This window comes from Salmo trutta, chromosome 3 (genome assembly GCF_901001165.1).
Source record: "Salmo trutta chromosome 3, fSalTru1.1, whole genome shotgun sequence".
NCBI classification, from domain to species: Eukaryota; Metazoa; Chordata; class Actinopteri; order Salmoniformes; family Salmonidae; genus Salmo; species Salmo trutta.
This window is the reverse complement of record NC_042959.1, coordinates 28,683,303-28,696,647: the sequence shown is the minus strand read 5'-3', so window position 1 is coordinate 28,696,647 and position 13,345 is coordinate 28,683,303. Positions and strand designations below refer to the sequence as shown.

The following is a 13,345-nucleotide window of genomic DNA, read 5'->3' as shown; positions in this document are numbered from 1 at the left end:
AGGAGTTCTGTATCTATAATTCTTAAAATAATTGTTATGTTTTTTGTGAACGTTTATCGTGAGTAATTTAGTAAATTCACCGGAAGTGTTCGGTGGTAATGCTAGTTCTGAACGTCACATGCTAATGTAAAAAGCTGTTTTTTTATATAAATATGAACTTGATTGAACAAAACATGCATGTATTGTATAACATAATGTCCTAGGCGTGTGATCTGATCATCAAAGGTTAGTGCTGCATTTAGCTGTGGTTTTGTTTTTTGTGACATTATATGCTAGCTTGAAAAATGGGTGTCTGATTATTTCTGGCTGGGTACTCTGCTGACATAATCTAATGTTTTGCTTTCGCTGTAAAGCCTTTTTGAAATCGGACAGTGTGGTTAGATAAAGGAGAGTCTTGTCTTTAAAATGGTGTGAAATAGTCATATGTTTGAAAAATTGAAGTTTTGGGATTTTTGAGGAATTTGTAATTCGCGCCACGCCTATCATTGGATATTGGAGCAGGTGTTCCGCTAGCGGAACGTCTAGATGTAAGAGGCTAGGCAAGCTCGATGGCCCTGCTATTCACTCGGTTCAACTTTACTATCTCCTACCGCCCAGGGTCCAAGAATGTGAAGCCTGATGCGCTCTCACAACTCTATAGCCCCGCTGCTACACCGTCGGACCCCGAGATCATCCTCCCTATCTCTTGTCTTGCGGCTGCACTCAAGTGGTTCCTGACGTCTCTGCGTTTGTTGCCGCCTGCACTGTGTATGCTCAGAATTTGACCCCGCGGCAAGCTCCGGCTGACTTCCTTCAACAACCCCTGTTCCTCACCGCCCCTGGTCTCATATATCCCTGGACTTCGTCACTGCTCTCCCTCCATCAGATGGCAACACCACTATCCTTACAGTGGTAGATAGGTTTTCCAAGGCCGCCCATTTCATTCCCCTTCCCAAGTTACCCTCAGCCAAGGAGACGGCCCAGCTCATGGTGCAGCACGTCTTCCGGTGAACATGGTCTCCGATCGCGGTCCTCAGTTCTCGTCCCGGAAGGCGTTCTGCACCCTCATTGGGTCGTCAACCCCAGTCCAAGGGCCAGTCAGAGCAAGCCAATCTTGGAGATGGCTCTTTGCTGCCTCGTTTCCGCCAACCCCACCACCTGGAGCCAGCAACTCGTATGGGTGGTATATGCTCGCAACACCCATCCCTGCTCGGCCACTGGTCTCCGCCTTTCGAGTGTTCCATGGGATATCAGCCACCACTCTTTCCTGAGCAAGAGGAAGAGGTCAGCATACCCTCGGCCCAGATGTTCGTCCACCACTGTCGCCGTACCTGGAAGAGAGCCCAGTCCGCCCTTCTCAAGACCACCTCCAGTTATCGGCAACAGGTGAGCCGCTACCAGACCCCTGCTCCCCGCTATAGTCTTGGGCAGAGGGTACGGCTGTCCACTTGGGATCTGCCCCTCCGGGTGGAGTCCTGTAAATTTTCCCCATCTCCAAGATTCTTAGCCCCTCTGCTGTTCGTCTTCTATTGCCCTACACCCTCCGTATACATCCCACTTTTCATGTCTCTAGGATCAAACCTCTGTCTCACAGCCCTTTGTCTCCTGTTTCCAGCTTGCCCTGAGCCTGCCTGTTGTCCTGCACTTGTCGGACTCTGACCTGGTTACGAACGTCTGCCTGTCCTCGACCTGCCCTTTGCCTGCCCCCCGTGTTATAATAAATTATCTGTGAACTGAACCATCAACCTCCTGTGTCTGCGTCTGGGTCATATCCTGAGTTGTGATAATGAAGGCCTGATTCACACAGTCTCCTCTGAACAGTTGATGTTGAGATGTGTCTGTTGCTTGAACTCTGTGAAGCATTTATTTGGCCTGCAATCTGAGTCGCAGTTAACTCTAATGAACTTGTCCTCTGCAGCAGAGGTAACTCTGGGTCTTCCTTTCCTGTGGCGGTCCTCATGAGGGCCAGTTTCAACATAGCGCTTGATGGTTTTTGCAACTGCACTTTAAGCAACTTTTCCGGATTCACTGACCTTTATGTCTTAAAGTAATGATGGACTGTCGTTTTGCTTATTTGAGCTGTTCTTGCCATAATATGGACTTGGTCTTTTACCAAATAGGGCAATGTTCTGTATACCACCCCTACCTTGTCACAACACAACTGATTGGCTCAAACGCAATAAGAAGGAAAGAAATTCCACAAATTAACTTTTAACAATGCATACCTGTTAATTGAAATGCGTTCCAGGTGACTACCTTATGAAGCTGGTTGAGAGAATGTCAAGAGTGTGCAAAGCTGCCATCAAGGTAAAGGGTGGCTACTTTAAAGAATCTCAAATATAAAATACATTTTGATTTGTTTAACACTTTTTTGGTTACTACATGATTCTATATGTGTTATTTCATAGTTTTGATGATTCACTATTATTCTACAATGTAGAAAATAGTAAAAATGTAAGAAAAACCCTTGAATGAGTAGGTGTGTCCAAAGTTTTGACTGGTACTGTATATATATATATTCTGTAAGTGGGTCTGGTTATGATAGCTCAGATACTGTAGCTGTAGCTGCCTATGGTGGTCTATGTTGGTTGATCTTGTGTTTTGGGTGTGTTTTGTCTTCTCTGACAGTTAACCTTGTGTTGTGGGTGTGTTTTGTCTTCTCTGACTGTTAACCTTGTGTTGTGTGTGTGATTTGGCTGCTCTGACTGTTATCCTTGTTTTGTGGGTGTGTTTTGGCTGATCTGACCGTTAACCTTGTGTTTTGGGTGTGTTTTGGCTGCTCTGAATGTTAACATTATGATTTGGCTGATCTGACTGTTAACCTTGTGTTGTGGGTGTGATTTGTCTGCTCTGACCATGATTCTTGTGAAGGTGATAATTGTGTTGACTGGGATCATTGCCATAACTATACAGTTTGTAAATTTCCTGCGCTGGCTGTCCTTGGCTGTGGTAGGTTGTGTTGTTGTTGGTGGTGGTGTGTGTGTGTGTGTGTGTGTGTGTGTGTGTGTGTGTGTGTGTGTGTGTGTGTGTGTGTGTGTGTGTGTGTGTGTGTGTGTGTGTGTGTGTGTGTGTGTGTGTGCATGCGCGCGTGCGTGCGTGCGTGTGCTCTGCTCCCAGTCTCAGCTGTGACAGTAGCACTTGTGTTGCAGGCGACATTACACTCCCACGCTGAGCATAACTATGCCCTCCTCCAGCCTCCTTATCCCCTCTCTTCCCCTCACCCCCCCTCCTCTCCCCTCCTCTCCTCTCTTCCCTTGCTCTCTCATCCCTCATCTCCTTTATTCCCCTGTTCTCATCTCCCCTCTCTTTCCTCTCGCTTCCTCTCCTCTTCCCTTTCCCTCCCCTGCTCCGCTCTCCTCTCCAGCGACAGTAACAGGTTACAAGTGCAGGTCGAGCGGAGTTGAAGGCAGGAGAGGGAGACTGGTTTTCTCCTGTTCTCTTCTCCCTGTGTGTCATTCTCACATCAACCAATGTGGCCTGGAGCAGGAGAGGCAGCGGAGCCTGGTTTCTAAAACCATCTGATTCAACTCCTGCTGCTGGCTCTCACAGAACGTCATCTACATAAGAGACCCCTCGACTTCTCTCTCTCTCTTTCTTTTTCTCTCTTTCTCTCTCTATATTTCTGTCTATCCCTTTCATACACAGACCAAAATCCCAATCATTTACCATGCCTGCTTTTTTATACCAGCTTTTTGGTGTATTTGAAAGGGGTAGGCGGTAAAAAAACCCATTGTAAATTAAAAGCCACCTAAAGACCTGGTCATGATTCCTGCATTTTTACAGACCCTGTAACCAAAATACAGGTATCGGGTCTGTGTGACTGGTTCACTACTTTTTTGCAGGAAACTTCATTAATACTGCCGTTGTTTAACACCTCCCTCATTTTAAATGTATACAGCCCCCATGGTTTAACAACACCCCCCAACCCCTCCCAATTTTCCAGTTACCCACGGATATGTAAATAAGGGGCTGTTTTAAAGGGGGTCATATAAACATTGCATTATATTTCTTACCGGTAATATACCAAATATTCCGTCTGAAAAGGGTATAATCTCTCACTTTCTATCTCTCTCTCTCTTTCTCCCCTTTCTCTCCCTCTTGATCTCTCTATCGCGTTTTCTTCTGCTCCCTGAATATGGTCTCCAGATTATTCGTCGAGGTATTCTGCCTATTCTTTCCTAAACAGTGTTTCTGAAATATTTAAAATATCACCTCAGGAATGGACAGGATTAAGACCACAGGGATGCACTAACGATTCTCAATCAAAAAATAACACATTCGAACATGTGATACTGTAGGACACCTACAATGTTCATTGAATCACTAGCGTTGCCTGTCAGTGAGTGTGCACATCTACACTGTAAACTTTGTCAAGTGGAAAACATCAACCTAATAATAGCCACACGTAATAGAACAAACACACAACAAAACGTAAAAGCCTTGTGCAGCACCAAAGGCCCACAAACTATGTTTTTAACACAAGAGAGAGCTGATTTCCATAGCCCGCAGGGATGTGGGGGAGAGTGGGGGGTTGTGGGGGTGCAGACTGCTAAATAGTCAATTAAAGGTACCCAAAGTATCTCTGCTGACTCTATCTTGCGCTTACCCTACGCACTACATTGACACTCCCACTCAAAACCCACACACGTTCACATACTGTACACTACATACGCACACAGACACTTAACACACATAGTGTACGTATACCGACAAAACACAAACACTCACAGACGCACACTTCTACATTCATAATTTGCTGCTGCTACTCTGTTCTTTATTTTACTCTTATTATTTTCTATCCTGATGCCTAGTCACTTTACCCTGCCTTCAAGTACATGTCTACCTCAAATACCTTATTATTATCTATCCTGATGCCTAGTCACTTTACCCTGCCTTCAAGTACATGTCTACCTCAAATACCTTGTACCTCTGCACAGTGATCTGGTACTGGTACGTCCTGCATAGAGATCAATTTTTGTGTATTTTATTTTACTCCTCTTGTGTTACTATTTTATTTTCATTATTATTTTAAAACTCTGCATTGTTGGGAGGGGCTCATAAGCAAGCATTTCACTGTAAAGTCTACATCAGTTGTATTCGGCGCATGTGACAAATAAAATGTGACTTGATTTGCATGCGTGCAGCAAGCTAAAGACTGCTAGCATGTGATTGCCCTTCCTGCACTCCTGGGCATTGAGCAGTCCAGCATTGAGCAGCACAGCATTGAGCAGTCCAGCATTGAGCAGCCCAGCATTGAGCAGCCCAGCATTGAGCAGCCCCAGCATTGAGCAGCCCAGCATTGAGCAGCCCAGCATTGAGCAGCCACAGCATTGAGCAGCCCAGCATTGAGCAGCCCCAGCATTGAGCAGCCCCAGCATTGAGCAGCCCAGCATTGAGCAGTCCAGCATTGAGCAGCCCCAGCATTGAGCAGCCCAGCATTGAGCAGCCCAGCATTGAGCAGCCCCAGCATTGAGCAGCCCAGCATTAAGCAGCCCAGCATTGAGCAGCCCAGCATTGAGCAGCCCAGCATTGAGCAGCCAGGTAAAAAGCAAGAGATCTAGACAGAAGAAAAGACTGAGATAGAGTGCCAGACAGTGAGAACATTAAGCTAAACTCCAGTGAGGCAGTTGTCAGATTTAGCTGTTTCCAGACAGAGTGAGACGAGAGGTGACAGTGACACAGTCACGCTATGTTGTCTTCCTAGACAGCTCTCAGAGGACAGGCAGTGTCTAGTCTACAGGTGCTCACTACACGTCCGCAGCAGGAAGATAAGCCAAGTTAGAAAAACACATTAAGCAGCCTACTACACTGGAAGTTAGACATTTTCCATCTTCATATCAATCATGTGTTACCATCCCACCTTAAAATGACACCATGTGTTACCAGCCCACCTTAAAATGACACCATGTGTTACCAGCCCACCTTAAAATGACACCATGTGTTACCAGCCCACCTTAAAATGACACCATGTGTTACCAGCCCACCTTAAAATGACACCATGTGTTACCAGCCCACCTTAAAATGACACCATGTGTTACCAGCCCACCTTAAAATGACACCATGTGTTACCAGCCCACCTTAAAATGACGCCATGTGTTACCAGCCCACCTTAAAATGACGCCATGTGTCATGAGAGTTTATGTTTATGTCATTTTATCAAAAGAATGTAAGAGTTACAAACCAACTTTTCAATGCAACCTCACCTGACCTGACATGATGACCACTCTTTAGGCCTACCTGAGAATCCAAGTATCTAGTCTTGGGAGACTAGACATATGCTTTTGGTGTGACCATCTTGCGCCGGAGGAGATGGCTGCCGTTTTACGATCCACTAACCAATTGTGCTATTGTGTGTGTTTTTTCACGTTATTTGTAAGTTATTTTGTACATAATGTTTCTGTCACCGTGTCTTATGACCAAAAAGAGCTTCTAGATATCAGGACAGCAATTACTCACCCCATACTGGAGAAAAACTTTTTCTTTAACATGTCGGACGGGAAGGATTTACTTCAGACGTCCGACAAGGCCCTCATTCCCGTCATTCGCATGAGAAAGAGACGGAGATATCAGGGACGAAGGTCTTGGTGCCTTGTAAGGATCCGATGGTGAGCGGGTAATCTCCCTTTACCATCGGTCCTATTAGCCAACGTACAATCAATGGAAAATAAAAATAGACGAACTACGATCACGTATATCCTACCAACAGGACATTAAAAACTGTAATATCTTATGTTTCACCGACATGAATAACATACAGCTGGCGGGTTTTAAGATTTTTCGGCAGGATAGAACAACGGCCTCTGGTAAGACAAAGGTTGACGGTCTATGTATATTTGAAAACAACAGCTGGTGCACGATACTATTTTTCTCAATTTCCGCCTGACTGATGTGCCCAAAGTAAACTGCCTGTTACTCAGGTCCAGAAGCCAGGATATGCATATAATTGGTACCATTGGATAGAAAACTTTGAAGTTTGTAGAAATGTTAAAATAATGTATGAGACTATAACACAATTGATATGGTAGGAGAAAATCCAATGAAAAACCAACCAGAAATTTAGTTTTTTTGAGATCCCATGTTCTTACAATGGAAAGCTATGGGGCATATGTAATTCCAGCTCCCAGATTGCAATTCCTATGGCTTCCACTAGATGTCAACAGTCTTTGTTCAAGGTTTCAGGCTTGTTTCTTCCCAAACGAGGACGAAGTTTGAGTTTTAGCACTGGGAGTCAGAGTTGGAAATCAGTCTGTGCATGCGCGACGAAGAGGACATGCACCTGCTAATTTTGCTTTTCTATTGAACATACTTCTTTCCATATGAAATATTATAGTTTAATTACATTTTAGGGTACCTGAGGATTAAATAGAAGGTATTTTCACTTGTTATAACAAAGTTTAGCAGTAGCTTTTTGGATTCCTTTCTCTGCATGTTGAACGAGTGGATTACTGAAATCGATGGTGCCAACTAAACAGACTTTTTGGGATATAAAGAAGGATTTTATCTAACAAAACAACTATGCATGTTGTAGCTGGGACCCTTTGGATTGCAAATCAGAGGAAGATTTTCAAAAAGTAAGTGAATATTTAATCGCTATTTGTGATTTTATGAAGCCTGTGCTGGTTGAAAAATATTTTGATGTGGGGCGCCGTCCTCAAACAATCGCATGGCATGCTTTCGCTGTAAAGCCCATTGTAAATCGGACAATGCGGTTAGATGAACAAGACTAAGCTTTTAATCGATATAAGACACTTGTATCTACCTAAATGTTTAATATCCATAATTTTTATGATTATTTATTTGAATTGCGCGCCCTCTAATTTCACCGGAAGTTGTCGACAGGTGTCCCGCTGGCGGGACGCCTAGCCCTAAAGAAGTCTTGAGGGTTTGCTCGCCTGAGGTAGAGTATCTCATGATAAGCTGTTTAGCAAGAGAGATTTCATCTATATTCTTCGTAGCTGTCTATTTACCACCACAAACCGATGCTGGCACTAAGACCACACTCAATGAGCTGTATACAGCCAGGAAAACGCTCATCCAGAGGCGGCGCTCCTAGTGGCCGGGGACTTTAATGCAGAGAAACTTAAATCCGTTTTATTTCATTTCTACCAGCATGTTAAATGTGAAACCAGAGGAGAAAAAACTCTAGACCACCTTTACTCCACACACAAAGCTCTCACTCGCCCTCCATTTGGCAAATCTGACCATAATTACATCCTCCAGATTCCTGTTTACAAGCAAAAACTAAAGCAGGAAGCACCAGTGACTCGGTCAATAAGAAAGTGGTCAGATGAAGCAGATGCTAAGCTACAGGACTGTTTTGCTAGCACAGACTGGAATATGTTCAGGGATTTTTCTGATGGCATTGAGGAGTACACCACATCAGTCACTGGCTTCATCAATAAGCGCATTGATGATGTAGCCCCCACAATGAGCGTACATACATTTCCCAACCAGAAGCCATGGATTACAGGCAACATCCGCACTGAGCTAAAGGGTAGAGCTGCCACTTTCAAGGAGCGTGACTCTAACCCGGAAGCTTAAAAGAAATCCCGCTATGCCCTCCAACTAACCATCAAACAGGTAAAGCATAAATACAGGACTAAGACTGAATCGTACTACACCGGCTCCGACGCTCGTCGGATGTGGCAGGGCTTGCAAACTATTACAGACTACAAAGGGAAGCACAGCCACGAGCTGCCCAATGACATGAGCCTACCAGATGAGTTAAATTACTTCTATGCTCGCTTCGAGGCAAGTAACACTGAAACATGCATGAGTGCATTAGATGTTCCGGACGAATGTGTGATCATGCTCTTCGTAGTCAAAGTGAACAGGTCAACATTCACAAGGCCCAGATGGATTAACAGGGCGTGTACTCCGAGCATGCCCTGACCAACTGGCAATTGTCTTCACTGATATTTTCAACCTGTCCCTGACTGAGTCTGTAATACCAACATGTTTCAAGCAGACCACCATAGTCCCTGTGCCCAAGAACACTAAGGTAACCTGCCTAAATGACTACCGACCCGTAGCACTCAGGTCTGCAGCCATGAAGTGCTTTGATAGGCTGGTCATGATTCACATCAACACCATTATTCCAGAAACCCTAGACCCACTCCAATTTGCATACTGCCCCAACAGATTCACAGATGATGCAGTCTCTATTGCACTCAACACTGCCCTTTACCACCTGGACAAAAGGAACACCTATGTGAGAATGCTATTCATTGACTACAGCTCAGCATTCAACACCATAGTGCCCTCAAAGCTCATCACTAAGCTAAGGACCCTGGGACTAAACACCTCCCTCTGCAACTGGATCCTAGACTTCCTGATGGGCTGCCCCCAGGTGGTAAGGGTAGGTAACAACACATCAGCCGCGCTGATCCTCAACACATGAGCCCCTCAGTGGTGCGTGCTCAGTCACCTTCTATACTCCCCGTTCACTCATGACTGCATGGCCAGGCACGACTCCAACATCATCATCAAGTTTGCTGATGACACAACAGTAGTAGGCCTGATCACCGACAACAATGAGACAGCCTATAGGGAGGAGGTCAGAGACCTGGCCGTGTGGTGCCAGGACAACAACCTCTCCCTCAACGTGATCAAGAGAAAGGAGATTATTGTGGACTACAGGAAAAAGAGGACCGAGCACACCCCCATTCTCATCGACGGGGCTGTAGTGGAGCAGGTTGACAGTTTCAAGTTCCTTGATGTCCACATCACCAACAAACTATCATGGTCCAAACACACTAATCAAATAAAATTTGATTTGAAATAGTATCTTTTAAAAGCCCCAGGGTGGGTTGCACCAACATGGATTAAATCAAGGTTAATCTATTCATTTTGTTGCACCAAATTTTAAACCTAGTTTTAAATAAATCCTAGTTAAATGAAATCCTTCCACTAATCTAAATGTAGTTTTCACGTTGAACATGGATTAATGTTAATCCTGTTGCTCAATGAATTAAAATAAATATATAAACTTAGATTGGAGATGAATTCTAAACTGCCACTTGAGGTGGTTTAACTGATAAAATGGCAGCATATCTACTGTGGAGAGACCAAAACGAGTTCCTCAGAGAATAATTATTTTGCAACATGCTGTAACGGGCCTGATAACGGTAACATTGTAGTGAAGTTAGCATTAACACATTATAGGCCTTGATATTTACCAATTATTTATGCTTACTAAATATTGGTGGGTCAAATTATCCGTCGTCATCATAGGGGTTATGAAGAGGGGCAAACTGCTGGAGAATCATATCGCATATCTTCTGGGTGACAGGATGAATTCCCTTGAACAGAGGCCCGTCTGAAATAGCCCCCGTCTCTCCTCTGCCGCATCCTTTTTGGCTTTTGATTTTAAGTTTTTCCCATCCGATTTGGGTCCCTCTTCTCTTTAATCCGTGTCGATCTATTACATTTGTCGCATAAAATGGCCCAGGTGTCTTCCTTCTTTTTTTGACAGTCATGTTGTCTGTCTTTTTATCCTCCAGTACGTTACTAAATTTCTCCATCAGCTCCGAGAATATTTTTTTTCATAAACTGAGAAATGTTGACTTCTTTGACGTGCCATGATCAGGTGGCTAGCGGACAAATAATACATTTGCTAAATAACTTTAAGTAACGACAATAATAAACAATATTGTATGCTAGCTAGCTTGGTTTATAAACTAGCTAGCTACGTTAGCTAATAAATTAGTTTTCTGTCTAGTACTGGCAAATAACGGATTTTATTTCAAATCAGGCAACACATGAGAACCTTTCACGATGGAGTTGAAGTAGTTATAACGTTACATTGTTATTATTTTATGAAGGAACAGAAACTTTGTGGCCTCATTTGTCAAGTAGACTAGCTACTTCATTTCAACTCATGAAATACCTCATAAATTGGTGTAACATGTCACTAATAACAGTTTAAAACCGTTAGTCATAGATTTACTGATCCAGATTAAAAATTAATTGGTGCAACACATCTCTGATTAATTACAAACCTAGATTTACAAAACCTAGATTAGCTCTAATCCTAGATTAATTTAAACCATGTTGGTACAATCCAACCCCAATGTTCACCAACAGCACAGAGTAGACTGTAGCTGAAGAGCGTGACTATACTGAAATGTATCCTAATTCAGCACCATGGTCAAGAGGCCCTAATTCAGCACCATGGACAGCATCAGTCAAGGGGGCCATAATTCAGCATCGTGGATAGTGTCGATCAAGGGGGCCCTAATTCAGCACCATGGATAGCGTCAGTCAAGGGCAGACCAGGGCTTTTGGCAACGCTAGGTTGCTATACAGTAGCTGACCAGCTCGTGACTGACATATGCAGACTGAAAGGGCTTGATAAAGAAGGACTAGGGCCAATAAGGAAACTAAAAAGGTGACACACTGACGCACATATGTACATACCTATGCTGTAGAGATACCTCAAAATAAAATAAAAGCATTACTCTTTGGGTTTGAGCCAAATTCAACTGAGGCTATTGTTCCAAATCCTGGATGGAATGGCAACTTGATGTCCTTCCTAATCATCAGCAGCAGCGGGCTTTGCGCAAACCATTAAGCACAATTAGCCATAATGAAATCATAATAGCCTAATCAAGCATGTTTAATTTGCATTGTGTGAATTCAATTAGACACAAAATGGAAATTCCCTGTCGGTTAAAAGGCTGTCATAAAATGTATATAATGTCACAAGATTTCAAAGACACGTGATGTGAGTCAGTTTTATAATTGAATAAATTCGGCCAAAAGCTTCAAACATTAGCCTAATAAAGTTGGCTAGGCCTACTGTAGGCCTACTGTGTGAAATTCGGAGACTTCTCTCTAAGCCTGTGTGTGTATGTGACACATGTATGCGTAGCGCATAACAGCCAGCGTGTATTAGTTGTGTAAAATAATGCACGTTAGTTAATCTAGGCATGTTAAAAATCACGTGCTCAACACAATCTGACGCACGGAAAACTACTTTCCCCACTGGACTATAATGTCCCGTTGAAAATATATAATGTTATCAAACCAGGGCAACAATTATAACATCACAATCACTTCCAACAGTATCATAGAAACAATTATACACATAATCCCCGTTACGCATAGCCTATACCCAGACAGGAATGAAAATATTTGTCATTATGTATCCTCTAGATCTTAAAATTCACAAGAAAGTATGATTTACTCTCCAACTGTAAGCATCATGGACATGCAGGGTGTGTCGCGGCCGAATTACAATATCGAGAAGCCATGGTAGGCTATTGCTATATGGGCCTGTTTAAGTATAGGATTACTCACTTGCCACGGTGAGAACCAGGAGAGCGAACGCTGCTGTCACCCAGGCTGCCATCGCCGCTCGCTCCCTCCACTGCGCCCCTGAGATCCGAAAAACTTGGAGATGGACGAGTTTCCTGTTTCCCCCCCTCTTTCGCCCCCACTGTGCAAATCAAAAATAATACCAGAGACAGCACACACCAGCGCGTAATTAGAGGGTAACTTAAGGTGTCATTTTAAATCGTTGGTATACGACGATCCCGTTAGTTTGATAAAGGGGGAGGCTTCAAATCTCGTTACGAGGCGAGGGTTGTTGAGTCTTCCCAGATGAGGAGGCTTGTTTCTGTCACAGCGCGTCTGAGTGGGGCTACGTGTCCGATCCCCGCCAGTCATGGAACTGCCAGTGCACGGCAAACTGGGGGTGCAGAAACGGAGTCCCTAATTCCACTTGAGTATTAAAATGTTATTTTCCCCTAAATCTGGCGGCTATGAAGATGGATGGCGAGTTACGGGAGATAAGGTAATCCCGTTGATGGTAGACTGTCCAGCCATTGCCTACTGTAGATAAAATATTAAAGCGGTCGTCCTCACTTTGCGCTTGCCAGTCTGGTGCGCTCTCCGTCGGGCGGCGGAAGGTTCCGGTCTCTATCGCTCAGTTTTGATCTAGCCAACACAGTTGCTATTTGTGAAAACAAATAGGAAGCAATTACAGTAGAGATCCCCGAGGCGATCGGCTATTCTAATAGACTGCATTTACTTATTTTAATTGAATGGGGATTAATCCTTGGAAAAACACATTTTGGTTTAAAGTAAAACCCCATGGGTCGCCACTCAAAAAAAACAACAAAAAAACGCTTTTAATGTGAAAAATAAAATAAAAAACGTGTACTTTTCAGGCTTCACAAGCAGTCATCACCATAACACATGATCATGGCAGAGAAAAACACCTCGAGAGATTGATAGCCCATGCAGAATAACCATGCGAGCGCCATGATGCAGATATCATAGTTATCAGCATTCAACACATTAGACCCGGGTGCACCACATGGAGCAGTCCCATCCCTAAGGCCTGAGGAGAGATGCTGGTTGG

The 13,345-nt window shown here is 43.9% G+C and overlaps 1 protein-coding gene across 1 annotated transcript in view; it reads right to left on the bottom strand.

The window, feature by feature from the left end:
• Positions 1 to 12,893, bottom strand: part of LOC115172083 (neuronal acetylcholine receptor subunit beta-2) — a 38,979-nt gene extending 26,086 nt beyond the window's left edge. Inside the window, exon 1 of the mRNA XM_029729271.1 lies at positions 12,280 to 12,893. Coding sequence (XP_029585131.1) covers positions 12,280 to 12,331 — 52 coding nt within the window. The 5' untranslated portion in view covers positions 12,332 to 12,893. The remainder of the gene's footprint in view (positions 1 to 12,279) is intronic.
• Between the last annotated feature and the right edge of the window lie 452 nt (positions 12,894 to 13,345).